The following is a 27870-nucleotide window of genomic DNA, read 5'->3' on the forward strand; positions in this document are numbered from 1 at the left end:
GCCACGCCTCACAGTGTGTCTGGTGTCCCCAAGCCCCATAAAGGAACAGTCCGAGTCCAGCTGGGGCAGACAGGTTTTATTCCAGATGCAGAGCTGCAGCCACCCCAGAATGATACTGGGGTGGGGATGAGAGCCAGGCCTGACTGAGCCCGGGTGGAGCGGAAGTGGCTCAGAGCAAGAAGGGGATGATGGGCATGCGCAGGGGTGGGTAGTCGCGGAACTCCTTTAGGTAGCTGCGGTGCTTGCCCTTGGCCCAGATGGTCATCTGAGTGAAGCCCACCAAGGAAAAGAGGGCCACTGTGGGACAGAGCAGGGGGTGTCAAGATGGGGCTGCTCAGCAGGATGGCAGGACACCACCAAGGGAGGGGTGACGGGCTCACCTGGGAGACACTGTGTCATGATGGCAAAGCCAATCCAGGACCCCACCTGTGGGCAGCACAGTGGAGGTGAGGGCAAGCAGGCGGGCCACACAGGCTGTTCTGCCACCTCCCCTCAACCCTCTTCAGAGACAGTGACCAAGCTCCAATGTGGAGGGACCCCAGGTAAAGGAAGTGCTGTACAACAGGCCAGGCCACACGCCTCCCAGCCCCAGAACAGGAACAGCAGTCTCCATCTCCAGACCTCAAGCTTGAAAGCACCTTCCCCACCAGGCTGCCCCTCCACAAGGGACCCTAAACCCAGGAAGGAGTGGGGAGAAAAGGTCGGCCCTCACCTCGTAGGTATAGTTGGGACAGGACACCAGCAGGAAGAGCCACGTGAAGGGGTTCTTGGTAGGGTACGGGATCTTCCTGGTCTTGGACCCTGGGGGACAGGACAGGAGGAGCAGGTGAGATTCTCCCACCTGACCCAACTACTCCCAAACCCCAGTAGACCACTCACCAGCTGGCCGCAGGTCCCGCAGAGCCATGTGGATGGAGAAGTTACCAAGCTGGCAGATCTGTCCAAGGAGGAGCACGGTCAGCCCAGAGCCCCCAGGCCCCCTACCCCCCAGCACTGTCCAGACTCCTTACCACAAAGATGGCCAGCGCCAGTTTAACCTGCTGAGCTCCATAGGCTGAGGAAGAAGCAGGGAGGGGAGGCTGTGAGGGGAGGACACTAGGGCCAGTGCCCCAAGGGCTCGCTCGAGGGTGGGGGTCAGGCTGAAGCCACTTACTGGGGGGCGTGTAGAGAGGGTGGTTGATGTAATAGGCCATCCACGCTGCGAAGCCCCAGTAGTAGGTGCAGTTCTGAAAGGAAGCAGGCAGGGATGGGCCGAGGGGTGAGTAACCGGGGACGCAGGGCCAGACGGGTTTCCCGGGCGGACTCAGGGCCAAGAGGGTGAGTGGCGGACGCCCACCTTGAAGATGTTGCGCAGGGGCATGGTGCCGTGGGAGAAGCGGTGCACGAACAGCGTCTCCAGCAGGCGCTTGACATAGTGCAGAGAGTGGCAGGTGCAGGCGAGGCTGGTGGGGAAGCAGGGGCTGGTCCAACAGGCCTCCTGTCCTTTGTCCTCCCCCCTCCCACCCACCTGACCCCACTCACTGCACCACTGTGTGCCGACTGGACGTGAAGTCGTATTTGTGGCCATAGATGAAGGGCACCCGGAAGTAGAAGAGCAGGTAGATGAAAAGGGGCCCAGCATACTCGGTCAGGAAGACCTGAGGGCCCAAGGAGCAAAGTGAGTCTCCCGATGTGGCTGGTGGCAAAGGCGGCTGGTGGAGGGGTCAGGACTCACCGTCACCCAGCTGATCTGGGCCCCTAGGTCCCGGAAGTAGAGCGTGGCTGTGGTACCCACAGGCAACTTCTGCAGCACATCCTCGTCCTTCAGGGACTTGCCCTCTGCAGAGAGGTGGGCCAGGACTCAGGGGCTGCCCCAGCTTTTCCCACTGCCACCCGGAAGCCACGGGGTGAGCCCTGCGGACAGCTGTACTCACTGGGGTCCAGGCGGAGGGACTGGCGGGCAGGGTACCACTGTGGATCTGTGGGGAGAATAGTGTCACAACCCTCAGCCTGGCAGGACCTAGCCTGCAAGCTTCCCACCTACTGTGCCAGCTTCTCAGTGTTGCCGAGGCTCAAGGACCCCCCAACTCCCAGGCAAGGCCTCTGAGCCTGTGTTGTTCCAGGACACAGGCCAGGATAGCACTGCCAGAGCAGGATTTTGTCCTTCCGAAAGCCAACAAGGGCACTCCTCCTTATGGCCACGCGGGGGCGCTGCTGCAGTCAGGCCCAGAGAGGCCTGGGCCACACGGAGGCATTTCTACAGGTCCTTGAGGGAGAAACACACAGGACCTGGTCCCACCCAGAGGACCCTGCCCAAAGGAGTGGCCATGCTCGTTGTGGCACTCCTTGGACTCACGAGTCTTGGTGAAGAGGTTCTTAATCTCTGCAATGGTGGCCTGGGGCTCCACCTGGGGAAAGACCAGCAAGGAGGCATCAGCCCCGGGGAAGCCCAGACCCAGGATGGAGAGGGGTCAGGAGAAAGGACTGGGCCGCGGCTACGGGCACAGGAGAGGAATGGGGTCCAGGCCCCCACCTACTGGTCAAGGCAGGTGCAGCAAAGGCTCTGCCAGTGTGGACTCAGCAGGGGTCTCCAGTGCCACCAGGAAGCCAGGATGGCCCCCAGCCCAGCGAGGCCAACAAGGCAAGTGGGGCCTGCTCCCCTGCTGCCCCTCTCTGCCCAGGAATGGTGGGGTCCAAACCCCTGCCCAGGGACTGGCCTCAGGGGAACAGGTCTCAGTGCAGACCATGGGCTCCACTGAGGTTGCCTTGCTTCCTCCCCTAGCCAGGAGACCAGCTCCCAGGCACACCCAGGGGCCACGACGGCCCACTCTGTCCCACACATCACAGCATTCCTCCTGTGCCCTCTGAAGGGAAGGGGTGGAGGAAAGGGCTGGAAGGAGCTGGGGCCTGTGGCCGTGTCTCGGCACTGCGGTCCTACCTTGTCCAGGAAACACAGCTTCTCCCTCGTCTTTGCATCTAGAATCTCCACCTCAAAAAAGAGAACAGCCTTTTTAGGTTTCTTGGTTGTCTTGGGAGGTGCAGGCCGGGGGAAGCCGTTGAGGCCAGGGCTCAGCCCCTGGCTGGCCTCCCGGGCCACCAGGCTCAAGCTGATATCCATACTGCCCGCCACCAGCCCGGCTGCTCTGCTCTGCCACCCAGGCTGCCACCCCAGCTGCCGGCCGTCAGCCCCCACCGCGGACCTCCCCACGAGGAGCAGCTCCGGGCCGGGCTGGCGCGATCAAATTCTGCCGCGATGCTGGAAGAGATCCCGCGCCTGCCCTGGCTCTGCCGGCTTGTGTGCCAGATGTAACCCGAGTGGCACCAGAGCCACAGCACAGCTAAATATAAAACTGTCCCAGACTGAGCCCACCAAGGAGTCATGCCACAGTCCCCTGCAGCGGGGGCAAGGGGGTCCTGAGGGCAGCCCCTAGGAACCAGGTTGTCCTGAAGGAGGCTTTGGAGTGGACACAGTCCCCCAACAGCACCAGGGCAGCCAAGGCAATCCCTAGAGGCAGACGCCCGTCAGCCCCTCCCTGACCTGAGCAGAGTAGGGGCCTTCGGCCAGTGGCCAGAAGAGGGTGAGAAGCCCGCCCAGGCCCCAGCACCCAACTCAGGCATAAGCAGTTCATTGCGCTTGGAGAAACCCCAGCTATTTTGAGAATCCGTGAGATAGATCATCCATTTCCCCTTCTGAGCTGTAAAAGACACTCGGATTATTTTCCTTGTGCATTTGTGTTCCCAGGAAGGTGACAGATTCCACAGTTATTGGTGCAGAAAGCCTCTCTCTAAGTGGAAACGACCCGGAACAGGAAGTTGCAGGCAAGTTACAAGGTCCCGACCCCCTGCCTCCTGAGCCTCCCTCTCCACCCATTGCTCACCAGTTCCCCCCAAGCCTTGCTCAAGGCCACCAGTGGGTAGTCTTCCCATGGTTCAGCCAGCACACCCTCATCCAGGCCGGAAGCTCACACACAGCCTGGTGCAGAGGGGCTGCCCTGGGCAGGAGGGAGCACCAGGGACCAGCAGGTCAGAGAAGGCTGCTGGAGTGGGGGTGGGCAGTGCCCAGACTGGTCAGGAAAGACCTGAATGCCCCAGGGGGTGGGCGCAGGTCCCACTGTAAAGTCATGGTGAGCAGAGCTGGAGGTCACCCCGAGCTGGCCCCTGCCGGCCCCTGCTGTGGACCCTCCCCACTCAGAGCTCCAAGGCCCCCAGTTACTTGCTGCCTGAGAAAAAGGGACTAGACACACTGCTGCAGGACCTGAGGCCCAGAGCAGGCCCATCAGGGCCGCTGAGGGGGCGTCCACCCACCCAGAGCCCACCTGAGGAAGGGGCTCACCTCACACACTCCTGACCACAGTGGCAGGGACAGGGCACACTGTGAGCTGTACCCAGCCCTGCCCTGCAGCCCAAGTGCCCTGGGCATGGCACATCCCTGTGCCTCAGCTCAGGGGCAGGCAGGGTCTCCTGGGCCAGGGCACAGGAAGCACCAGCATGTCTGACAGACGGGAGGCAGCCATGACAATGGGTCCTGGGGACGGGAATGAGAGGTCCCCCAGGAGGCAGCCCTGCCCAGAAAGGCAGCATGGTGGCAAAGGGCAGCAGCCTGCGTTCATATCCTGGCTTCCGGCTGACCAGCAGGTCCAAGCAGCACATGGGCCAGCCTGCCCGTCCCCGACATGCCTACCCCACCGCCTGGACCTGAGGGGAGAAGGGGACAGAGCCCAGGAAGTCCTGGCCAGTGCTGCCTAGTTGAACCGCATCAGAGACATCACCTGCTATCATCTCTGGGCACTGCTTAGTCCTGTGGCCTTGGGGGGCAGGTTACTGAACCCCCACAGGGACAAAAATGGCCAGAGAGCAGCTGGCATATGGAGAGGACTAAAAAAGGGAGCTGGTCATACTCCTCGGGGCCCACCAGAGACACGAGGAGAGGACGGCACTGGCAAGGGCTGGAATGGCAGGGCGCAGGCAGGCACAGCGCCGGCCCCGTGGCTGCAGGTATATTAATAGTTCCTGGGCCCCTGGCGGGTAGTGCCCACATGCCTTCAAGCCGGTGTGGCCCACAGGAGAGCAGCAGTGTCCACCAGGACAGGAGGTCTCCGAGTTCCTGCTGAACCACTCAACAGCTTAAAATACAACCAGCCCCTCTCCCTGCCGGCCAGCTGCCGGGGGAGGGCTGAAACCCTACCTCTCCCCCCCACCCCCACCCCCAGCACCAGACCACAGCCTCGGAGGGGGGGCACCAGCCAGGCTGTTGGGACCCCAGCTGGCTGCTGGGAAAGGAAGCCAGGTGGCAGGAGGGGGCAGCTGGGAGAGGGGCCACAGTCACCGCAGCCACAGCAGCAGCGCCCAAGCCGGTGCTCGGCACCCAGAGGAGCTGCCACACTACACAGAGAGGTAAGCCAGAGCCACAGGGCAGCACCCAGTGCTGGCCAGGGTGGGAGCTGCCCCAGTTCAGAGCCACCATGGCATGATCCGTCCTCAAGGGATGGCTGTGGCTTTGCATGTCCTGCCCGCACGCCCACGCCCAGCAGCCATCTTCTCCCAGAAAGAGAACGGGGAGGCTCTGGTGGGTGTACGGGTGGGGGGGGGACAACCGCCACTACACTCGTATTTACCAGACAGAAAGTAAAATGTGTTCTGTTACACAAGGGGGGTCGGGTCGGTAAAAGCAGCCGGACACCAAGTTCCATATGCATATGAAATGCTCAGGGTAGACAGCAGACTGGGGTGGCCGGGGCTGGGGGCTAGGGTAGGTGGGCATGACTGCCCAGGGATATCTGGTCCCCTCCTGGGGTGATGAAAAGGTCGAGGAACCAGGCAGTGGTGGTGGCTGCACGGCACTGAGCACGCACTGAATGCCACTGGACTCTGCATTTTTTCTTGAGACTGGGTCTCACTGTTGTCCAGGTTGGCCCCAAACTCAGGAGAAAGTCCCACCTCAGCCTCCCAAGGGCTGGGACTACAGGCAGGCGCCCCACTGCACCCAGCTTGGATCCTACGCTTGTAAATGGTTCATTTTATTTTATGTGAATTTCACTTCAACAAAGAACTTTTTTTGTTGCTGAGACTGGAAGCCAGGCTCAGCAGCTCCACCTGACTGACCCGTAGGCAGCTGCAACATTTATTTTTTCCACAGAGGGTAACAAACTGGTCACACCTACCCATCAAAATGAGAAGCCCCCACCCTCTACCCTGAAACTGAGGCCTAATATGGGAGCTCACCTTCACTCTTCCCATCCCCCACCCCACTGCACCCCACCCCACTCACAAGGCCTGCCCAGGCCTGAGGCCACCCTGGGCTGGTGGTTACCTAAGGGGCACAGGGCACAGGTGTCTGCTGAGCAGGGCCCCAGGCAGAGGATCCTGAGCACAGAGGCTCCAGGCTCAGACCCAGCCCTGGGGGGCAGCAGGGAGGGGAGGGAGACATTCCACGGATAGACAGGGACACAGGGAGGCTGCGAGGAGGATCACTGACAAGATCCCCACTCTGGTGGCAGGCAGGGGGTGTGGCCCTGTGTGGCAGGCACAATAGACAGGCAGAGGACAAGGACGAGGGCAAGAGCCCTGGCATGGGATGCAGGAGTGTGGCTCTGTGATGACAATTCCACTAGCCTGGGAGGCATTCTCACCCAGAGGCCCCAGATTCCAGGAGCCAGCCAACAGCATCCCGTGCTCCCACAAGGTCAGGGCACGGCCAAGGGCTGGCTGGGGTGGGGGGGGGGGCTGAAGCCCACCCTGCAGCTGTGTGGTGAGGTAGGAGCAGTAAAGAGAGGCTCCCATCTTCCACACGCTTGTTATGAGCTAGCACCGGTGCCTAGAGCCACCAAAGAAGCAGAGCTGCAGGACTGTCCCCATCTGGCACATGAGGAAACCAGAGTGGCAGAAAAGCACAGCAGTGAGATCACGGGAGGTGCAGGGTCTTTGCACTGGCCGCCCCTTCTGCCTTAGCTCTGAACCAGACCCCAGGCTCCACCTCCACAGGCCCTCAGAGAGCCTCTGGGCCTGGCCATCTATTTACAGGACTGACCCCAGACATTTCCTAAACGTCTCCACTGAAGTGTGTGGAACTGCCCCCTCTGCACCCCACCCTCAGCCCACCAAGCCCAGGCTCTTCCTCAGTTCCTCCTTCCCCATGCTGCAGAGGCACTGCCCGGCACCCTGCCCCAGGGCACAGGAGCTGCCTGCAGGAGGCCACACTCCACGGCTTCTGAGCTCCGCAATCCTGTGGGACCCAGCACTCTGGCTACCGGGCCCTCCTTCATCTGCAAAGTTAGCTGCCCCTACATGTCATCTCATAGGGGTATTTTAAAAATTACAGAGAAAACAGTATCCAAAAAACTACGTTAACATTTCCAATCTAGAATAAGTCTTATTAAGAATAAATATTATTGGTCAGGTGCAGTAGTACATGCTTGTACTCCCAGCCACTCGGGAGGCTGAGGCAGGAGGATCATAAGTTCCAGGCCAGCGTCAGCCACTTAGCAAGACCCTGTCTCAAAATGAAAAAGTCTGAGGGAGCGGGTGGTGGTAGAGCACTCCCAGGTCCACAATAAATGGATAAATGAGTTCTAGCAAAACAATTGTGGCAGTTGCAGAAAACAGCCAAGGCCCTGGCTGAGCACTCAGGCCCTTTCTCCAGAAATCCTGACCATGGCTGTGAGGGGGCCCAAGGTCAGAGAGCTTACACCATGATGCCCCACCCACCTAGTGGCCTCCAGTCTAAACCCTAGCAACAGCAGGACACCTGTGGGTGGGAGAGACTAGGCGGTGGCCGCCTGCAGAGGCTGAGGCACTCTTCACTGCCCCCTTGTGGCATGACTGGAAAGGTACCCACTGCAGCCAGCCCAAAGCCATCAAGGAGGTGGCTGGAGTGTAAAATGTCACAGAGTGAATTCTAACCCTGACTCTGCAACTGACCAGCTAGAGACCTTGGGAAGCCACACACACCCCCCCCCTGCACTCATTCATTTGCTCCTCCCTCCGTCCCCAATATCTCAGGCACAGCTCTCGGTCCTAGGACACAGCAGTGCACAAAGCCAAGCCCCTCCCTACCTTCATGGGGCTTGCACTCCAGTTAGGGAGGTGGGCAGAGGCAGACAACAGTGGCTTGACTTGTTTTGTCACCAAGAATAGTGGAGAATAACAGGCTGAGAGAGTGGCCAAGAGCGAGGGGATGGGCATTTTAAACAGTGGTCAGGGAAGGCCTCCCTGGGAAAGGGTGTCGGAGCAAAGGCTGGTGGGAAGGGAGGAAACCGCCTCATGCAGCCGGGGCCGGGGTGTCCAGGCGGGGGGAGCAGCAGTGCAGAGGCTGCAGGGCCGGGCTCTTCGGGGCCTGTCAAGAGTGAAAGGAAGCCAGCAGCCAGAGCAGAGCGCACAAGGGGAGGGAGGTGACAGGTGACGGGAACAGACTGAGAAGGGCCATGGGCTTTGAGGGGGCCTTGGCTTCGTGGGGGTAGGGGGGGCGCTGGGCAGGGTTCTCAAGCAGGAGAGGTGGCTTGACACTTGTGTCAACAGCTGGCTGCTGCCAGGGGAGTAAATGGGAGCAGTGGGACAGACACTGGGAGGCCAGGGCGGGGTCACAGGACCGCGGGCAGCGACCACCTGGACAGGGCGACAGAGGTGCAAAGAGTGAGGTTTCTGACTCAACACCAGCAGGGAGCACAGGCCCTGCCAGGCCCAGGCTGAAGAGCCGAGTGAGTGATACCGGGTGCCGCAAGGCCCTCACACCCCAGGCCTCCCTCTGGAGGCCCCACATGACACTGGTCAGTACCCAGCACACACAGCCTTCAGACAGGCAGCTCCAGCAGGCTCTCCGGCCTTGACAGCCTGGCCAGCACCTGCCTGGACCGAGATGGCGTGCTCCCTGCTCCATGCCAGCCTCTCCGAGCAACCAGGGCCCAGGCAAGTATACAGACAGCCCAAAAGGTCCTTCCACCTACCAGCCCGGGAAACAGGTCCTCACATGGGACACAAGGGCTGGTGCACCCACAGCTTGAACTCCTTGGGGACACTGCCCAGCCCCAGGGTGGAGGCCTGGCCTGAGCAGCACAGACAGACACACCCCATCACCAAGGCAAAGAGGAGGGTGTCACCTGATGCAGTCAGCATTTTCGGCTCCCTTCCCTTTTACTTTCCAGAAATATCAAGTCACAACCCTGATGCCAGGATGGCTGAAAAGACCCGGGGCCCAGCGGCCAGGAAGCCAACAGGCCGCACCTGCTGGGACAGAAATACTTCCTTCCCTAGTGGCCTCAGCTGTGACCTCCTTTCTCCATGGTGCAGGAGTGGGGGAGTGGGTTGTGCCAGCCTCCCCCAGGGGCCATGTGGGAACAGAACAGAACATCACCAGGGTGGGAAAGGTCCTTGACCAAGCCACTCCCATCTGCCCTCTGCTAGCAAGATGAGGAGCCAGGGTCCAAAAGACCATGTCCATGCGGCTCTCAGATCTGGGGCCAGGGCCAGGTGCAGAGGCAGAGTAGGCCCAGGGCCAGAAGAAACTGGGTTGCTGTCCCAACCTGGCAGAGGCCAGGGCAGAGGCCCTGGCAAGCCGGCAGCACCTGCCTCAGAAGAGCTCAGCCGAGTGCTCACAAGCTCCTGAGCTGGTTGACGCAACCACTGAGATGTTAGAGGAGGGAGACACTGGACAGCCGTGGCAGGGAATTGGGGGCCCCTGGGCAACAAGCCCCCTGGGCATTCCCAGGTGCAGGAGGCGCTGGCCTACCCAGGGCAGCTCTGCCCAGGCTGCTTCATCCAGGCGCACGGCGGTGTAGACTCACTCCCCCAGGCAGTACCTTCGCCCCTACACTGTGCAGAGGCTGCGCCTGTGGGGCTGGCCCCGCCTCCCCCGGCTCTGGTGTCAAGGACTGGGACCCGCTGGGCAGCTCAGAAAACTGGGGCTTGAAAATAAGGTCAACTTAACCCAAGGCCAGGAGCGAGCAGTGCCAGCGCTGAGCCCACCCCACAGGCCCACAGCCCCTGCAGCCCCCGGCTGCCCACTGCCTCTCCCCTGATGAGAGGGTCGAATGCCAGCAGAGCACGGGAAGGACAATCCCCAGACAACCAGAAGCCGGCTCACTGGCACAGCCTCAGACCCTGCTATTCGGGAGCCTGGGGCAGGAGGATCCCTTGAGCCCAGGGGTTCAAGGTCATCACAGGAAGACCCCATCTAAAAGGGGCCGGTGTCTCTCCGTGGTGGAGTGCTTGCCTCGCACACACCACACGCGGGGTCCACCCCCAGCACCACACACACAAAATAAAACCCTGGATGTGTTCAGAGGAACCCCACCCCACTCACACACCAACCCCAGCTCACCACCTGCACATATTCCAGGACACTGCTGGGGACCCCGAGGGCTAAGCCTCTCTTCTTGGCACCAGGAACCGCCATGCCTCGGCCTCTGCCCACCCAGCCTGGCACAATCAGGCCATACCCAGAGCAGAAGGTCTGTCACCTCCTGACACCATCCAGAGGGACCTGGGTAGGGTGGGACAATGCTTCCTGCAGGCTTCCCTGTCACAGACAAGGCAGCTAAGGCAGTGCTGCAGGGGGCAGTGTCAAGGTCCTGCCCCAGCCTCTGCTCCTCCCTGGGGTAAACGGGAATGTCCCCAGGGTTCCTACCTCTCAGGGATGCTTGGGAATTAGAGACAACCGCTGAGGCCAGTCAATGGCTCTAAGCCGCCTGTCAGGCTCACCCAGAGTCCTGACCTAGAGCCCAGATCAAACACCCAGAGCAGGCGTGGGAGGCGCGGCGTCAGAGCTCCCAGGAGGGGGGTGTGGCCCAGGGGTAGAGGGTGTTTGTGAGCCTGAGGACTCGGGTCCAAGCCCAGCACCAATAAATAAATAAATAAAAGTTTCCAGGGACAGATGGAGGTCCCTGTCTTTGGACGAAGGGAAAGCCCTTGTCTCTCCTGTCAGGCCTCAGTCGACCCCAGGCCATCCTTGTTCCCTGTCCTTCCGCCCACTCTCACCCAGTGAGACACCCAGCTCACTGGCACCCAGGCTCATTAGACTGGCACTGTTAACCCACTTTAAGGGTAAGAGTCCAAGGCTCAGGGAACACAAGTCACCCGCCCGAGGACACACAGGCTACAAGTTCCAGAGGACAGAACCCATCTGCTTTTATTCCTTAGGACAGAATGCTCAGGGCCGCACAGGCCAGCACTCACCCTGGGAGCTACAGTCTGCACAGCCCCTTCTTCCTCGGAGTTCTGCCTGTCACTCTCCTTCCATGCCCCGGGCCCCTGGGGGCAGCCCAGAGCTGCACCCCCCCCCCCTGCTGCCCTGTTGCAATGGTGACCACACATGGTTCTCTCTCCATCTCTGGGCAGGAAGGTGCAGTTAAGCCAGGAAGCTGGCAGAGGGCCAGAGACCCTGAGCTCTGCAGACACACTGACCGGAGGAGCTCTTCATCCAGCTGACCGCCCGCCGTGCCCACTGCTCCTGGCCCAAGGGCAGCAGGCAGGTGAGTCCACCCCCGAGCTCAGTGTGCCACTAGCCCCAGCTGGGATCCCCACAGCGGGCTTTATCCTCCCACCGGGCCCGTCCTTAACACTGACTCCTGTCCTGCTGATGCCTCGTGTAGATGAAGAACACCCAGGCACTGTTAAGGGCTCTGAGGACTCGGCTGTGGAAGGAGAGACAAAAGTCCTTGCCAGGGGCTGGGTGTGTGGCTCAGCAGCAGAGCACTCGCCTAGCATGTGCCAGGCCCCAGCACCACTTCAAAATATATACGTATTCTTGCATATGTGGGGCTGCCATTTGACTAGACAATGAAATTAGTATTTTTACACAATATATTAGAAGGTGACATGTGACAGGGAAAAAAACAAAAGGGGATGGGGAGTGGCTGGTGCACGGAACAGGTGCAGTTGTATACGAATTAATCAAGAAAGATCTTCCCAGGGGCCTTGAAGCCAAGGCCTGAAGGAATAAAGGAAAGACCTGTCAGTTGTCTAGGAGCATCTCAGGGAGAACAACCTGTGCAAAGGCCCTGAGGTATAGCATGGTCAGTGTGCTGCAGCCTATGTGGCAGGAGGGAGTGCACAATGGGAGGTAGGAGGAGATGCCAGCAGGGAGGTGAGGAGGACTTCAGCTTCCACTGAGTGAGGTGGGAAGCCAGGAAAGACTGTGGGCAGCGCAGGATGTGGCCTGACGACTTTTTCTCTTTTTTTTTCTTTTTTTGGCAGGACTGGGGATTAAACCCAGGGTGCTTTACCACTGAGGCACATCCCCAGCCCCCTACCTTTTTCTTTTTTGAGACAGGGTCTTATTAAGTTGCCCAAATGGCCTCAAACTTGGGATTCCCCTTCCTGCGCCTGCGAGTCCCTAGGATCCCAGGTGTGCACCACCACTCCCACCCTGACTTGAGTCCCCAAAGGTTTCCCTTGGACTAAAAGAAATAAGGGTGGAAACGGGCCCAACTGGAAGTTGAGGAAACAGCCCCAGAGTGGCCATGGCTTTCCCGGTGCCTTTGTCCCTTTGGAAGGCTGGCATTCTGTCTTTGTTGTGAAGCACTAGTACTAAGTTTGGTTTTGGTTTTGGTTTTGTGTGTGTGTGTCTCCACAAATATCCACCACGGAGGCAGGCATGGTGGCACACATGACTTGGGAGGCTGAGTCAGGAGGACTGCAAGTTCAAGGGCAGCCTGGGCAAATGCAGCAAGACCTCCCCCAACCCCATCTCAAAAAACAAAAAACCCACAAAGATTTTTAGACTAGATCTCAATTAAAGTCCTACAAATACATGTGTATGTTCTTAAAACTGCTCCTGGGCTGGGGGGTGGAGCTCAGTGGTAGAGACCTCCCAGCACAAAAAGAGAAGGACATCTTTGACAAAGGGGTCTTTGACACAGGGGTCGGCGCCTTCCAGCCTCAGGCCATCTCCGTCCACCTCCTATCTTCATACAGCCCAAGCATGGCTTTTCTATGTTAAAATGGTTGTGGGGAAAGAAATCAAGGAATCCCATTTCATGACTCCTGAAAAGGATATGAAATGCTAACGCCAGTGTCCTTAAGCAAAGCCTTATTGCAAGTGGCTATACTCCTGGTGGCGCGTGGGTGGTCTTGTGCCACAATGGCAGAGTGGAGGAGGAGCTGCCGGGTCCCAGGCCCACAAAACCTGCAAAGCCTGGAGATTTACCGGAGGCCCTTTCCCGGCTTAGGCCTGGTGATGGGGTGAGACTGATGAGCAGGGGTTCAATTCCAAGTGTTCTCAAGGCTAAGCCCAGGGATTTGCTGACTTTGGGACATAAGAGAAAAAAACAATTAAACAACTTAGGGCACGGGTGACAGTGGGGCTGGAACTGCCGTTAAGCGGGCAGGATGGCTGTCTGGATGCAGGTGGGTGTCTGGAGCCAAGTTTGGGACACATTAAATCTGAAATGCCCACTAACCATCCAGCTATCTGGGAGACTGGGGAGGAGGCGCAGTGGTCAGGCCCTGGCCCACCCTCCATCTGAATCACATGGAAACATCTGTAAGTGACCAACTTATTCTCTGCATCATACTTTGTCATTTCACAAATGTTATGCAGGTTTTGGTGGTGGTGGCGTTGGACCCCTGGGCTCAAGCGATCCTCCTGCTTCAGCCTCCTGAGTAGCCAGGGCTACAAGCATGGGCCCCCTCACCCAGCTCCCCCAGCATTTCTTGTTCTGTTTATTTTTGGCTTTCGAAGAGTCTCTTTATTGCCCAGGCTAGCTCCATACTCCCGGCTCAAGGGATCCTCCTGCCTTAACCTCCCATGTAGACAAGACTGCAGGAGCTCACCACCAAACACAGCAGACCCTCAACTTCTTTTTTAATTTTTTAGTTGCAATATCTTTATTTTATTTGTTATTTTGTTTATTTATTTGTATGCGATGCTGAGGATCAAACCCAGTGCCTCACATGTGCAAGGCAAGCGCTCTGCCACTGAGCCCCTGCCCCAGCCCAGACCCCCAACATTTTCAAGCTGGCGTCTAATATTTTTTACCTAAGCTTGAATAGTTAGCTTTTTTTTGTGTGTGTGTGGTGCTGCTGGGGATTGAACCCAAAGCCTTGTGCATGTGAGGCAAGCACTCTACCAAATGAGCTATGTGCCCATGTCCCCAGCCCATGAAGAGTTAGTTTTAAATGATGCAATTTCTGACCTATTGTAGATTACTGAAACTTTTATATCAAGGTTATGGGGCTCTATTTACAGTCTAAATACTTCAGTAAGTGCATGACCTACTGTCTACAGTTGGAGGCAGTGGCACAGTCTCCAGTCCCACCTACTCAGGAGATTGTGCAGGGGCATCACTAGAGCCCAGGAGTTCAAGGCCAGGGGCAACAGAGGAACTCTGCTGAGAAGGGGTGGGGAGAGAGGGGGAGAGGGAGGGAGAGCATGGAACAAACTCTAACACTGGCTCCTTTTTTGCTGGAAGTTGAATTCTGCCCGCCTCCGCACAGCATCTAACCCTAATACATGCTTAGGTAGTTGTTACTAGTCTTCCTACCATATTGATCAAATTGACTTTTTTTTTTTTTTTTTGGGAGCTGGGGGTGGAACGCAGGGCCTCCTGCATGTTAGGCAAGTGCTCTACCTCAGCCCTGAAGTTTGATTTTTAAAACACATTTCAGGGCCCTAAGGCTCTATATGTACAAAGAAAAATCCTTTAAGTTATTGCTACAGTATCAGCATAGATCATAAATCAACAGCATAAATCTATAACAAACATTAATGAGTATCAAACCATAAACAGAAGGTTACAGTCACCACCTCTTCCAATGGGACCTTTCTTTCCCAATTAGTTAATATCCCTAAAATGAATATTTCTTTTTTTTATTTTTTTTAGTTATAGATGGACACAGTATCTTAATTTATTTACTTGAGGATAGAACCCAGTTCCTCACACGTGCAAGGCAGGCACTCCACCACTGAGCTACAGCCCCAGCCCTGAGACGAAGATTTCTTATTGCTAGAATGGGACAGGGTTCAGCATCACTTTTATTCTGCCATTTCTTTTTTATTCCATTTTTTATTTATTTGCTTGTTTCTCCGGGCGGTGCTGGGATCCAACCCCGGGGTGCCACGCATGGGAAGTAAGCACACTCCCTTCCGCTCCAGCCTAGCCTCTGTTATTCTCTTTTTTAATATAAACACTAAGAAGTGGTGTTCACATAAAAAAGCAGATGGAAAATAGGTTGAGTTTTGTTAGAGCAAAAACCATCCAATGCTACAAACCTCCTCTGCTTGTACCGATCTTCCAGCTGACTAGGTCATGAGCCCCCAGCCCCCACTATTCTTCTTTTTTTTTTTTTAAGAGAGAGAGAGAGAGAGAATTTTTTTAATATTTATTTTTTAGTTATTGGCAGACACAACATCTTTGTTGGTATGTGGTGCTGAGGATCGAACCCGGGCCGCACGCATGCCAGGCGAGCGCGCTACCGCTTGAGCCACATCCCCAGCCCCCACTATTCTTCTGAAAGCTAAGACTTGTCACCACCTGAGGTGCAAAAGGATGCTCACTTCCTCACCACCCACTAGCTGGTCCCCAAGAGCCAAATAGCACAGTGGGCATTACGCAGCCAGGGTGGCCCTTCTGGGTCCCAACTCCTGATCACCTCCCCAGGGTTCTGTGTAGCCCAGAGGAGCTCCAACCAAGTCCATCAAACTGTATTCAACACTGCGCGGCTCAGCCAGACATGACCCAGTTTCCAATTCTCCTTGGGGATGGCAGGTTAAGGCTGGAAAACCCTCAGGGCCCAGGAAGCCACTCGCTTCCTCCACAGAGCCCAGATGCACTGCACCTGCAGCAGAGACCACGCAGCACTCAGCAGTGTGCAGGGTGCCTGCACTCCGCCAAAGCCTCTTCTACCAACTAGGCAGTTCTCATTCTTCATGTGCTCAGCAAACACTCACTGGGCTCCTCAGTGTGCTGGATCTGTCCTAGGTGCTGGGCTCAGGGATAATTAGGACTTGGTCCCCAGTCAGAAAAAGTCTGTGAGTGACTCCAAGATGACAGGCAGTGTTTGAGGTGCTGGGATACAACAGGGAGTACAACATGCCCAGCCTCCTGAACTTGCTCACACTCAAGGGCAAAGCACCAATTACATACCACTAGGATGCACCCAGTGCCATGAAGAAAAGCAAGGTAGCTGGGCATGGTGGTGCACACCTATAATCCCAGCAGCTTGGGAGACTAAGGCAGGAGGATCACGAAGTCAAAGCCAGCCTCAGCAAATTAGTGAGGCCCTAAGCAACTCAGTGAGACCCTGTCTCTAAATAAAATATAAGAAAGGATTGGGGATGTGGCTCAGTGATTAAATGCCCCCTGGGTTCAATGCCCAGTACAAATAATAATAATAATAATAATAATAATAATAATAATAAAAAATAATAAAATTCCAAAAGACATAAAAAAGAGTGTAGATGGCCCAGAGCGGGTGGTCAGGAAAGGCACTGCAAGGGAAATGATGTCTGAGGCATGAGGGCCAGCACAAGACTCCTTAGGGATATGCAAAGGTCCTGAACATTCGGTGCTTGGCAGGTTCTCATCTGTAGTCAGGGGTCTGTAGCTGACACACGATCACCAGTTCCACAAACACCCACTGAGACTGACCAGGGACCTGGCTGCAGTGCTCCATCAGAGGGTGCAGAGTGTTACACAGAAAAGTAAACAAAAGAAGTTACGTGGGTTAGGGGGAGCTTTTGAAAAGATGAAGATCTAGCTGAGACTTAATGGCAGAATTACCAGATAATCAGGGTGAGGTGGCGCACACCGGTAATTCCAGCAGCTCGGGAGGCTGAGGCAGAGGACCACTGCTCAGGCCAGCCTGGGCAATGTGGAGAACTGCTGTCTCTAAATAAGAAATAAAGTCTGGAGATGTAGATCACCAGTAGAGTGTCCGTGCACAGGGACTCCCCACCCAGGCCCATTGCCAGCTGGGCACCCAGGTTAAACTCCATTCTCTGCAACAAGTAGTATTCAAACCACATACAGCAGCCCTCTGTATCTGTGGTTCCACATCTGCAGAGTTGACCAACCACGGATCAAAAAACTTTTTGAAAACCACATCTAGGAGGCTGGGGTTGTGGCTCAGCGGTAGAGCACTCACCTACCACACGCAAGGCACTGTGTTCAATCCTCAGCACCACATAAAAATAAATGAAATAAAGGTATTGTGTCCAACTACAACTAAAAAGAAAACTTTAAAAATTAAACAAAAAACCACACACACACATCTGGAGCTGGGGCTGTAGCTCAGTGGCAAAGCACTTGCCTTGCATGTGTGAGGCACTGGGTTCAATTTTCAACACCCTATATAAGCAAATAAATAAATAAAGATCCATCAATAACTAATAAAAATATTTAAAACACACACACACATCTGGCCAGGTGTGGTGGTGCACACCTGTAATCCGAGTGGCTCAGGAGGCTGAGGCAGGAGGATGGCAAGCTCAAAGCCAGCCTCAGCAATGGTAAGGCGCTAAGCAACTCAGTGAGACCCTGTCTCTAAATAAAATACAAAATAGGGCTGGGGAGGTGGCTCAGTGGCCGAGTGCTCTTGAGTTCAATCCCCAGTACCAAAAAAACAAAAACAAAACCATCTGTACTGAACCCATCCAGTCTCTTCACTGATCCCTCAGCAGTACACTGTAACATCCATCTGCACGGTGCCCTCGAGGACCTAAGTCTAGGGGAGGACTATGTCGATCCTCTGTAACCACAGCTATCTCTCTATAGAAGGGAGACCTTGAGCAGCCAGGGATTTTGGTGTCCTTGTTCTAGAGCCAATCCCCTGTGACACCAAGGGACAACAGTTCTCTTTTAGACTACATTTATGCCCCCAAAAGCGGCCACGTTCCCGCAGCCCTCCTCCCGAGAAGCACCAATGTGGCAGCTCTGCCCTCCCAGCCCACCTCCTCCTCCCTCCTGTGAGTAGTTTCTCCTCCCCCTGGCCCTGGGGGCTCCAGCCCTGTGAGCCCCCAAGCTGCAGCCTGTCCCCTGGTGTTCAAAAGCCCAACGCCTGTGTCACCCTCCTCCCTCGACTTGGCAGGCCCACCCTGGGGACAGGCAGCATTCCCATGCACCCCCCGAAAGGCTGCCCCAGGAGCCAGCACAAAGCCCTGAAGGCTCGAGGGCTGTCTTGAATGGCAGTGGGTTGTGCTTACATAAGGGCCTGGTTGGAGCAGAGACAGGGAGGGACAGGAGTATGGCAGCCTGGCACAGCTCCTAAGAGGGTTTTGACCCCAGTGGGACTAGGAAATGCTCAGGGCCATCTCCAACTAACCACATGGCTGTGGACAGGGGAGTCCCAATCCCCCCACAGAGCCCCTCACCATCTAGAGCCCCTCTCAGAACAGGAACAACTGCCCTCTATATTTCTATTACTAATTTATAAGGCGAGTACCCTTCCTCTCAGATTTAAAAATACAACCCCCTCTGATAGTTAAACTTTTAGGTCAAAGGGATTTTATTTCCCCCCCCCACCTAGGTCCTCTGGGTAGCTACAAAGCCCTGCCAGCCAGCTTCATTTTTTTTTTTTTTAGTTGTCAATGGACTTTATTTATTTTTATGTGGTGCTGAGAATCAAACCCAGTGCCTCACACATGCTAGGCAAGCGCTCTACCACTGAGCCCCAGCCACAGCCCCATCTTTTTTTTTAATTATTTTTCAGCTATAGTTGGACACAATAGCTTCCTTCCTTTCTTTCTTTCTTTATTTATTTATTTATTTATTTTTATGTGGTGCTGAGGATGGAACCCAGGGCCCCGCACGTGCTAGACACACGCTGAGCCACAGCCCCAACCCTAGCTTCATCTCTTGACATGGGACACCCACAAAGCCTGGCTCTCAGACCTCTGTGCACACCACATGGTTCCCTCTGCCTAGAAGACTGTTCCCCTCCCCTTCCCCAAGTACCTCCTCCTTCAGCTTAGATGAAACAGCCTGGAGGGCAGAGGCCTGGTTCCTCGTCCTGGTAACCCTTGCATGATTGGTGTAGAGAAAAAAAAAGTGTGTGGCACGAATCCAGGAATGGGTAACTGATGGGCTGGACTAGCAAACAGGCAGAGCTCTGTGATAAGAACCCTGGCCAGCAAAACCTGTGTGGCGAGGGGTGGCCTAGATCTGTGACAGCAGTCCCGTGTCAGCAGGCCACAGAGGAAGGAGCAGGGAGCAACACAGCCAAGGACAAGGTGGGCCCACAGGGGCCACAAGCAGCCAGCCTCCCTGTCAAGACCGCTAAGGACTGGCCCCAGGCAGCCACAGCCCAAGGTGCAAGGCACAGGGCTCACCCAGTCCCTAGAGCGGCCCCCACTGGCCCTGCAGCTCCAGGGAGCCTGACACAGGGAGGAAACGCACTGGCTCTTGTCCCAGGCCAACACGGGGAGCCACAGAACAAGGCCTAATCCCTGTGCTCACGGGCTCAGTCTGACTAGGTACCCAAACGGCGGGCCAGGGAGGGCACGACTGGGAGCTGCTGGGACAGGGCGGGCCATGCTGCAGGCAGAGGGTCAGGAAGGCCTCTGGGTGACATGAGCTGAGCAGCCTGTGAAAACTGAGGGCGGAGCATCCAGGCCCAGGGCAGGAGCCTCGCTGTGGTGTCTGAACAATGGCAGTGTGCTGTGGAACAGCAAGGGACAGATGAGGACGCCTCTGAGGGAGGGTTTGAGTGGGGGAGTGCGGAGATCCTCCCACTCGGTGGGAAAGGCCCTTAGGCTGCAGCCTGGAGGGGGCAAGGACAGTGCTGAAGTGGCTGCACCGGGCACCGAGGTCCAGGCTGAATCCGAGGTCCAGGCTGAATCCGAGGATCTGCTTCCTGGGGGGTTCTTTGTTACAAGAAGTTAAAAGTGAGCTGAGTGAATTGTGGGTGCTTGTTTTCCCCTTTTTCAGTTCTAGGGATGAACCCCAGAGCCTCAGGCATGCTAAGCACAACTCTGCCACTGAGCCACCTCCCCAGCACCGCGTGAGGTTCAACTTTGCCAAGGGTCTACCAATGGGGAAGCAGAGCTGACCGTCCCAAAATGTGACTTCCTGGTGAATGACAGTATGTCAAAACCGTTAAAATGGCATCTGGACTTCTCCCTCCATCTCCTGGGCTAATTGGCTAGCATGAGTCCATCTCTTGGAAGCTAAGGAGCCCTGGGGACTAACAAGTTTTGAGGCCTTCAAGAGGGGCTGAGTGTCCTCCCGAAGCATTCCAGGTGTCCTGGAATGCGAATCTGTTCTTACCCACAGAACAATCTGTCCTTATCTGCCTAATGACTTTGACCTTCACTGGGTTCCAGGAAGCAAGCTGGGTACCTTATACTACCTTGTGGCCCACGGAGACAGGTGTCTTTATCCTGGTTTCACAAGTGATAAAATTCTAGCAAGTTAGTAACTGTCCCAAGGATGGGCCACATGGCTTCCAAAGGCCAAGTCCCTCACCACCGTCCTTGATTCCTTCTTGGTGCGTGACCCCCTGGACCCACCCACAGGGAACCCACTATGCAGCTGAGAGAATCCCAGCTCTGTCACTTACTAGCTGTGGGCAGGTTGTTTCACTTTCCTTTGCCTCAGTTTCCCCACCTGTCAAGTAGGAATAAGAACAGTACCTACTTCATATGTTTATTACAAAGATTAAAGCACTTAAAGAGGAGGGGGGTATCTCAGTGGTAGAGGACTTGCCTAGCATGTATGAAGTCCTGGGTTCCACCCACAGCCAGACACACACACACACACACACACACACACACACACACACGCAGTTAGGATAAGCATTAAGTATTATATTAGCAGTAGCTTTACTATGATTACTACTGTGCTCTGACTGTAGGGGAAAATGTCCCCAAATGTTAAAGCATTCTCAGCTGTCACTGTCAATGTCAGCAAGAGGGCATTAAGAAACAGCCTGGGAAAGGGAACATAGCTCAGTTGGTAGAGTGCTTGCTTCACATGCACAAGGCCTGGGTTCAATCCCCAGCACCCCCCAAAAAAAAAAAAAAACCAGTCTGGTGGGGTATGAGGTATATACCTGTCATCCCAGCAGCTCAGGAGGCTGAGGCAGGAGGACCGCAAGTTCAAAGCCAGCCTCAGCAACTTAGCAAGGCCTTAAGCAACTTAGCAAGATCCTGTCTCTAAATAAAATGTAAAAAAAAAAAAGGACTGGGGATGTGGCTCAGTGGTTAGGTGGCCCTGGGTTCAATTGCTAGTACCAAAAAAAAAAAGAAAAGAACCAGCCTGACCTTGATCAAGCCCAAGGTCTCTGGCCTTTCTCACCCAGCCAAGCCTGCTGGTGAAACCCAACAACTTTATCAGAGCCAAGATCCTTCCAAGCAGGCTCCCACTCAGAGCTTCCTTTCTTTCTCCTCAGGAGCCAGTGAGTCAAGAGGCTCTGCTGGGCTCAGAGGGCCTCTATTCCTCATCGTTAGGCTGAAATGATGCCCAACTGATGCCCAGAACCTACCTCTCAGCCAAGCTTGGTGGCACATGCCTGTAATCCCAGCAACTCCTAAGAGGATCACAAGTTTGAGGCCAGCCTCAGCAACTTAGTGACACCCTGTCTCAAAATAAAAAAGGGCTGAAGAGCTGCTCAGTGGCAGAGTGCCCCTGAACTCAATCCTACTGGAGAAAAGTAAATAAAACACCACTACAGCCCCTCCTGCCCTCCTTCTCCACCTCGGCCCTGCCTCCTCCAGAGGCCTGGCTGCCTCCCGCCAGCGAACAGGTCTGCAGTATTCATTAAAGGTCTGCTCTGTGGTGCCTGGCATGGTGCTGATGCTAGCCACCAGCTCCAGCTCACACCTGTGTGTCATCTTAGGGAGGAGGAAACTGGCTCCAGAGGTTAAAGGACCTGCTCGTGCACCTGGCACAGCCACACATGGAAGAGGCTCGCCAAGTTCCAGCCCAAGCTGAGAACTTAGGGAGACCCTGTCTCAAAATAAAAAATACAAACGGCTGGAGGTGAGGCCTACTATGTGTGAGGCCCTGAGTTCAGTCCCTAGTGCTGCAAAAAATAAAAATAAAAAATAAGAGAAGGGTCTTAACCAAAAGAATCTGCCAACTGTTACAATCTGCTCAGTACAAGAAGCTGAAAAGCCTGACACCCGCTCCCCACAAACATGGCCCTGGCCTAAGGCATGCTGGCATGGGCCGGGATTCAAGCTCACCAGATCACAGCTCTCACCTCCAGGACTCAGGGGCAGTTCTTCCAATTGAGGCCACCACAACCCACAACTCCCCACCCTCTGAAAAGAGAAGCTCTGAGCTTGGGAGCAGCACAGCCGCCAGCCACCTCAGTGCAACCTCCACAGAGAAGACAGTGACAGGGACAAAACTGGAGCCAGATAAGCCAAAGAGCAGGCTCAGCTCCACGGCTTCCTGACACTATGACCTGGAGCAACTGAACCTAACTCTCTGGGCCACGTCTGCCCATCTGTAGAGCAGAAGCAGCCCAGGTTTCCACCTCATCGGGTGCTCACAGGGCTCATGGACGGCCAGCTGCCACCAGCAGCAACCTCTTCCCCCTCTGTGGCCCAGGCTCTTCTACCCACCGGGCACAGAGACCTGGTCGGATCCCACGAGGAGACCTCGGGGAAGTTCCTCACCTTTCTGGGCCTCAGGTTCTTTATGAACAAAGCGTACTTAAATCTCAGGGTCCTAGGAAGACACAATAAATGGGATCTGTCCTTGATATTATTTGCCAACAACAAAACAAAAGGACAGTCCTGGGTGGGGGGGGGCTCAGTGGTAGAATACTTCCTCATGCGCTCACCACCAGTTTGGGAAAAAAAAAAAAACAAGCAATTCCAACTCCCAGGTTTAACAGAATTTACATTTTCCTTCAGATTTACTTCAGATTCCTTAAAAAAAAAAAAAAAAAAAATGAGTTAAAGCTCCCCCACTACTTCCTGCCCAAATAAGCAACAGCCCCTCTAACTACTATGCTATGACCATAAATTTATAAATTATTACAATTTATGCTTTTTTTATATATGACCATAAAGAATAGAAATCTCATTTGGTAGGATTTTAATTTTGGGGGGAGGGTATGGATGAACTCAAGGGCGGGCACCTGGCCACTGAGCCACATCCCCTGTCCTATTTTGTATTTAGAGACAGGGTCTCACTGAGTTGCTTAGCCCTTCGCTTTTTTTTTTCCCCACAAAAAAATAAAAAATAAGAGAAAGGTCTCAACCAGGAGAATCTGCCAACTGAGTTACCATCTGCTCAGTACAAGAAGCTAAAAAGCCTGAGACCCCCCTCCAACAAACTGTGATCCTGGTAGGAGGCATGCTAGCATCGGAGGGGGGTTCAAAGCTCACCACATCACAGCTCTCCAGGCCCAATGCTGCTCTCACCTCCAGGACTCCAGGACTTGTGAACTGGAGATCCTCCTGCCTCAGCCTCCTGAGCCACTGGAATTACAGGCAGGCACACCATGCCCCGAGGGATTTTAAATTTTTAAGTTTACAGGATCTTGGGCTGAGTGTGTATCTCAGTGGTAGAGTACTTGCCTAGCACGTGTGAGGTCGTAGATTCAACCCCGAGCAAAAAAAAAAAAAAAAAAAATACACACACACACACATTTATATTTATAGGATCTTTTGAGACTTGCTTTTTTCCCATTCAACATGAAAACATGATGTTTGGGGATTTATTAAAGGATTGTGTACTTTCAGGATTTTCTTCTTAGAGTGGATGTGCACAGCAGTTGAAATGGATGAACCTCTTCCTTTACACATAACCTTTACACAGAGACATATTACGTATGTCTAGCCATTTCATAATGTTCTGCTGCTGCTTTCACAATCAAGTGAGTTTCAACCACAGAAAGGCATAGAGAGGTTAATTAATCTGAGTCAAATAACTATTTAATTAACACAATGCCAGGATTCAGCCCCAGGCCTGTCCAAAGTGCACACACCTATGAGACCATTATGTACAAGTTGTCTACTTTCTCCTTAACTGTCACCTTCCTACTCAATTTTCTGACTCCAAACAATTGCCCCTTGACCAGAACTCTGCTTCTAGAACTTTCATACTTATTCTCATGGAGAAAATTAAAGCAAGAACTTGCCTGAGGTAAGATATTAAACTGGTCTAGGATGACTTGCAAGATGGGTACCAAAAGCACTACCCTTGTCGGGAGATGGAAGATTCTAAATAAGGGCTTCCTAGCCTCCAGGTCCTGGGCTGCAGGAAATGGATGGTGACCTGAGCTCCCACAGGCTAAAGATGGATTGATTTTCCCAGGAATTTATAGGCTCATTTGTCAGATGCAACATCTGTTTTTCTAGCTGCTACTGGGATCATCTTTGCCTGTAGTGGTGAAAAACAGCAATTAAAAAAAAAAAAAAAAACTCCCATAGCCTAGGATAAGCAGTTCTCACCCATGCTCTGACCCCAAATAATCCCAAGGTCGGCTCTGCCTTTCCAAGGAGCTGGCTGCAGCTACAAGCTTCATCTCAACTAGGCCACACAAGGAACATTTTTTTTCCTCCTAGATGAGATTGGCAAGTGATATGAAATTTAGCAAAACAGCCAGGTATGGTGAGCACACCTGTAATGCCAGCAACTCAGGAAGCTGAGGCAGGAGGATCGAAAGTCCCAAGCAAGCCTCAGCAACTTAGTGAGGCCTTAAGAAACTTAGCAAGACCCTGTCTCAAAATAAAAACAGGCTGGGGATGTGGCTGAGTAGTTAAGAAAGAAGAAATTTAGCAAACCAGCTACCAATCTCTCCTCCAGTTGAGACACTAACTGCCATGCATCAAATCCTGACCTGACACAGACTAGCTATATGACAGTGAAGGAGTTCTGCACTCTGCTGAGCATCACTTCTATCACATGTACACAGCACTTCGGAGGTGTAGCTTAATGGTAGAGTGCTTGCCCAGCACACATGAGGCGAGGGGTTCCATCCCCAGTACCACAAACAGTAAAAAATAAATTACACTTCATATTCTCCAAGTTCTCTCCAGGGGCCAACCTGTCAGTGGACTGGAGGATGAAGGACAGACTTAGTCCCAAGCAGAAATATATTCTTTCACGTGGAAAACTGAAACCTCTTCTCAAACTGTTAAGTATGAGTGAAAGCCTCTCCTCTATTTTCATTGCTGTGAAGAAACACTTGGGAGTAAAACTAATCTGCCTGCCCAGAGAACTGGGCTGCAAGACAACAACCCCTCAGAAACCTGTTTAGCTATCACCTCAGTAGGTACTGGGCAATGTTAACAGAGAATGATAACAAGAACAACTGCCCCTCACCAGGTCACTGATTTTTGTTTTGCTGGGGAATGAAAACAAGGGTCCTCCTGGCAGAGAAAAATTTAAGTAGAGTCTAACATGTTTTCAAGTTCAATCTATGTGCTCAAGCTGCACCCAGCTTCCTGGAAAAAAAGTGCCCAAGCATCCTGACAGGCCTGCTTTAGCAGATTCCCATCTGCGTTTTTCCTACTGAACATGGCTTTTTCTCCTGGGTTAGACAGAGGGTTTGAGAGGGGAACCCACATGAGAAGAACTTTATTCTGGAATCCTAAAGATGAATAGGGCATAAGAGATTATCCACTCCTACCTCTTTGTTCTTGACATCATGTCAAAAATGAGGATTTCAATCAAAGGTTCCAAAGGATACTGGGCAAATTACCAAAAATAATAATAAAGGGAATAGGTAGAGGTAGTGATATCCAATTTGTATAAAAAACAAAAAGGCCAGATGTAATAGAGCATGCCTATAATCCCAGAGACTCAGGAGGCTGAGGTAGGGGGATCAAAAGTTCAAAGTCAGCCTCAGAAACCCAGCAAGACCCTGTCTCAAAATCAAAAACAAAGAAGGCTGTGGATGTGGCTCAGTGGTCAAGTGGTTCAATTCCTGGTAGCAAAAAGAAAACAACAATAAAAAAAAGATCTCTTCTTCTTATTCCAGGTTCATTAGAGACAAGAATAGTGGGTGCCAGAGGCTGGGGGAGCAGGGAATAGGGACTTATTGTTAATGGGTACAGAGTTTCAATCTTGAAAATAAAAAGAGTTTGGGAGATAGCTCATAGGGGCAGCTGCACAATAATGTGAATGTACTTGATACCACTGAACTGTATACTTAAAAAGGTTGAGGGTAAATTTTATCACAATTTTAACATTTGAGGAGGAGGGAGAACAAGAAATCTCTCAATTTGATACTTTTCATTTAACAATTTGTAACTGAACATCTTTTTTTCCTTTGTTTTGGTGGTACTGGGGATTGAACCCAGGGCCTTGTGCATGTGAGGCAAGCACTCTACTAACTGAGCTATATCCCCAGCTTCATTTAACAATTCGTATGGCAATTTGTAGCAAGGAATTATGACCCTGAACTCCTGATTTCTTCTGTTGGCATTTACTAGCTGGAGATCTTTGGACAAGTCACTTCTGAGACTTTCTTCTTCTACATAAGTGGGGAAAATAATCTTCTACCTCATAGGTCTGTGAGGATGAGAACAGTGTAACAGAATCTCACTAGCACAAGAGTAAGCACTTGCAAAATTATTCTTCCTATGATGCATAATACAGTAGTTTATTATTTATGATAATTACTTAAGTCAGCAATAAATTATTAATATATTATCAGCTAGATCGATAAACACATCAGACGATTCGTTTTAAGAGAAAAAGAAACCTAAAATTAAGAGTCAGATGACTTGGGCTTCAAGAGCGGCTTCGGGCATAAGATTTCTCCTTGGTGACAAGCAGGGATTGTCAGAAATTATCTCTTAGGTCACCAGAAAGTCCTATCTGCTTTGCTGCTCGGCAGGAACGGGCCGTGGAGTTGCATCTCCCTCACTGCCTAGGCTCTCAGGGAACTTGCCGAGTGAAGGATGGGGTCCAAGGTCATACAGGAGAGGACTGATTGCAGAGCCCCTTCCTGAATCCCAGGCGGTAGCACGGTGCAAGATTTGGGCGAGACTCCGGGATTGAAAGTGAGGGTTCGACACCTTCGCTCTTCCCTGGACAAACTCTAGAACTCGGCCCGCTGGCGAAGCTTCAAGGAAGCTTTTCCCACGCCCTATAGAGACCCCAAGAGAAGGCACCCCCAAAACAGCCTGGGTTGCAGATTTATAAATACCATGCCCGCACATGCGCTCTGGGTTTTACGAGCAGCCGCGGTCGCAGCGCTCGCCCACTGCGCCTGCGCGTCCGTCCGGCTCTCTCCGAGGCAGCAGACGAGAAAGCGGGGATACCGTGGTCCCGCAAAGTAGAAAAAAGGATAGGTCTACGGGGCAGTTCGGTACGTTTCCTCGTTTCTTACCTCATAATGCTTCATGGTTCCCCCACAGTGTGGCTCCTGCTTCTACTACTGCGGATACGGCTTTCTATCTCCGCGAAACACAGAGCACAGCCCCTCACACGCTCGCGACCGCGGCGCGAGACTGCGGCTCCTCAGCCGCCCCGCCCTTCCCTGCCGCGCGCGCCCTGTCCACCAATCAGTGAGAAGGGAGCCCACCGTTGCCCCCGCCTCTCAGCCACAATCCTAGCGAAAACCAGACACTCGTACCACAGGCCTGGCCAATCAGCTGGCGGGACCCACTGAGGCGGGGCGGAGCAAGGGCAGGAGTGGCTAAAAGAAGGGGCTCGGCCACCCACCAATCAAAAGAGAGTGACGGCGCCGCGCGCGCCCTTGACCCGCCCCTTAGTGGCGTAGCTGTGGAAACCGAGCGAAGCGACGGTTACGGCGAGGCTGGGGGCGGGAGAAGTTGAGTGACAGGGAGGGCAGCGTCCACATGGCGGACGGCGCAGCTAGGTGAATTCCAAGGTGGGCGGCCCTGGGGTACTGGGGAGCTTCCGGAGAGGCCTGGGGGAGTGAGGGCGCGGGCAGGAGAGCCGGGGTGGCACGGCCGCCGTGGTGAGGGGATTCCATCTGTCCTGAGTGGGAGGGAAGGAAAGGAGAAATGGAGGGGCTTAAATCTACCTCGAG

At 54.0% G+C, this 27870-nt stretch overlaps 1 protein-coding gene and 1 non-coding gene across 4 annotated transcripts; both read right to left on the reverse strand.

The window, feature by feature from the left end:
- Positions 1 to 61: 61 nt before the first annotated feature.
- Positions 62 to 27343, reverse strand: Tecr (trans-2,3-enoyl-CoA reductase). Of its 3 annotated transcripts, none has more exons than XM_026399612.2 (13): positions 27205 to 27343; positions 2918 to 2968; positions 2336 to 2387; positions 1914 to 1958; positions 1715 to 1818; positions 1522 to 1637; positions 1337 to 1442; positions 1154 to 1226; positions 1011 to 1054; positions 880 to 937; positions 713 to 801; positions 381 to 426; positions 62 to 297 (listed from the first exon to the last, which is right to left on the reverse strand). In XM_026399612.2, exons 1-13 carry the CDS (start codon positions 27217 to 27219, stop codon positions 170 to 172), a joined length of 927 nt encoding a protein of 308 aa, XP_026255397.1. In that variant the 5' UTR covers positions 27220 to 27343; the 3' UTR covers positions 62 to 169. The 3 variants fall into 3 exon arrangements, with proteins under 3 accessions (XP_026255397.1, XP_026255396.1, XP_026255395.1); XM_026399611.2 differs by lacking the exon at positions 27205 to 27343 and adding an exon at positions 4313 to 4483; XM_026399610.2 differs by lacking the exon at positions 27205 to 27343 and having other exon boundaries at positions 2918 to 3173.
- On the reverse strand, positions 26146 to 26218 carry Trnav-cac (transfer RNA valine (anticodon CAC)). Its single transcript has one exon. It is a non-coding gene; the product is annotated as a tRNA-Val (tRNA).
- Positions 27344 to 27870: the final 527 nt, after the last annotated feature.

Source organism: Urocitellus parryii, chromosome 3, assembly GCF_045843805.1.
Source record: "Urocitellus parryii isolate mUroPar1 chromosome 3, mUroPar1.hap1, whole genome shotgun sequence".
Taxonomy (NCBI): Eukaryota; Metazoa; Chordata; class Mammalia; order Rodentia; family Sciuridae; genus Urocitellus; species Urocitellus parryii.

Excerpts from the sequence above, each read along its gene's own strand:
- Tecr (XM_026399610.2), bottom strand. The coding sequence starts at position 3,097 with ATGGATATCAGCTTGAGCCTGGTGGCCCGGGAGGCCAGCCAGGGGCTG. Across the intron at positions 1,227-1,336 it reads CCCTGCGCAACATCTTCAAG|AACTGCACCTACTACTGGGG; the intron begins GTGGGCGTCCGC and ends GCTTCCTTTCAG. Across the intron at positions 427-712 it reads GTCCCAACTATACCTACGAG|GTGGGGTCCTGGATTGGCTT; the intron begins GTGAGGGCCGAC and ends TGCTGCCCACAG.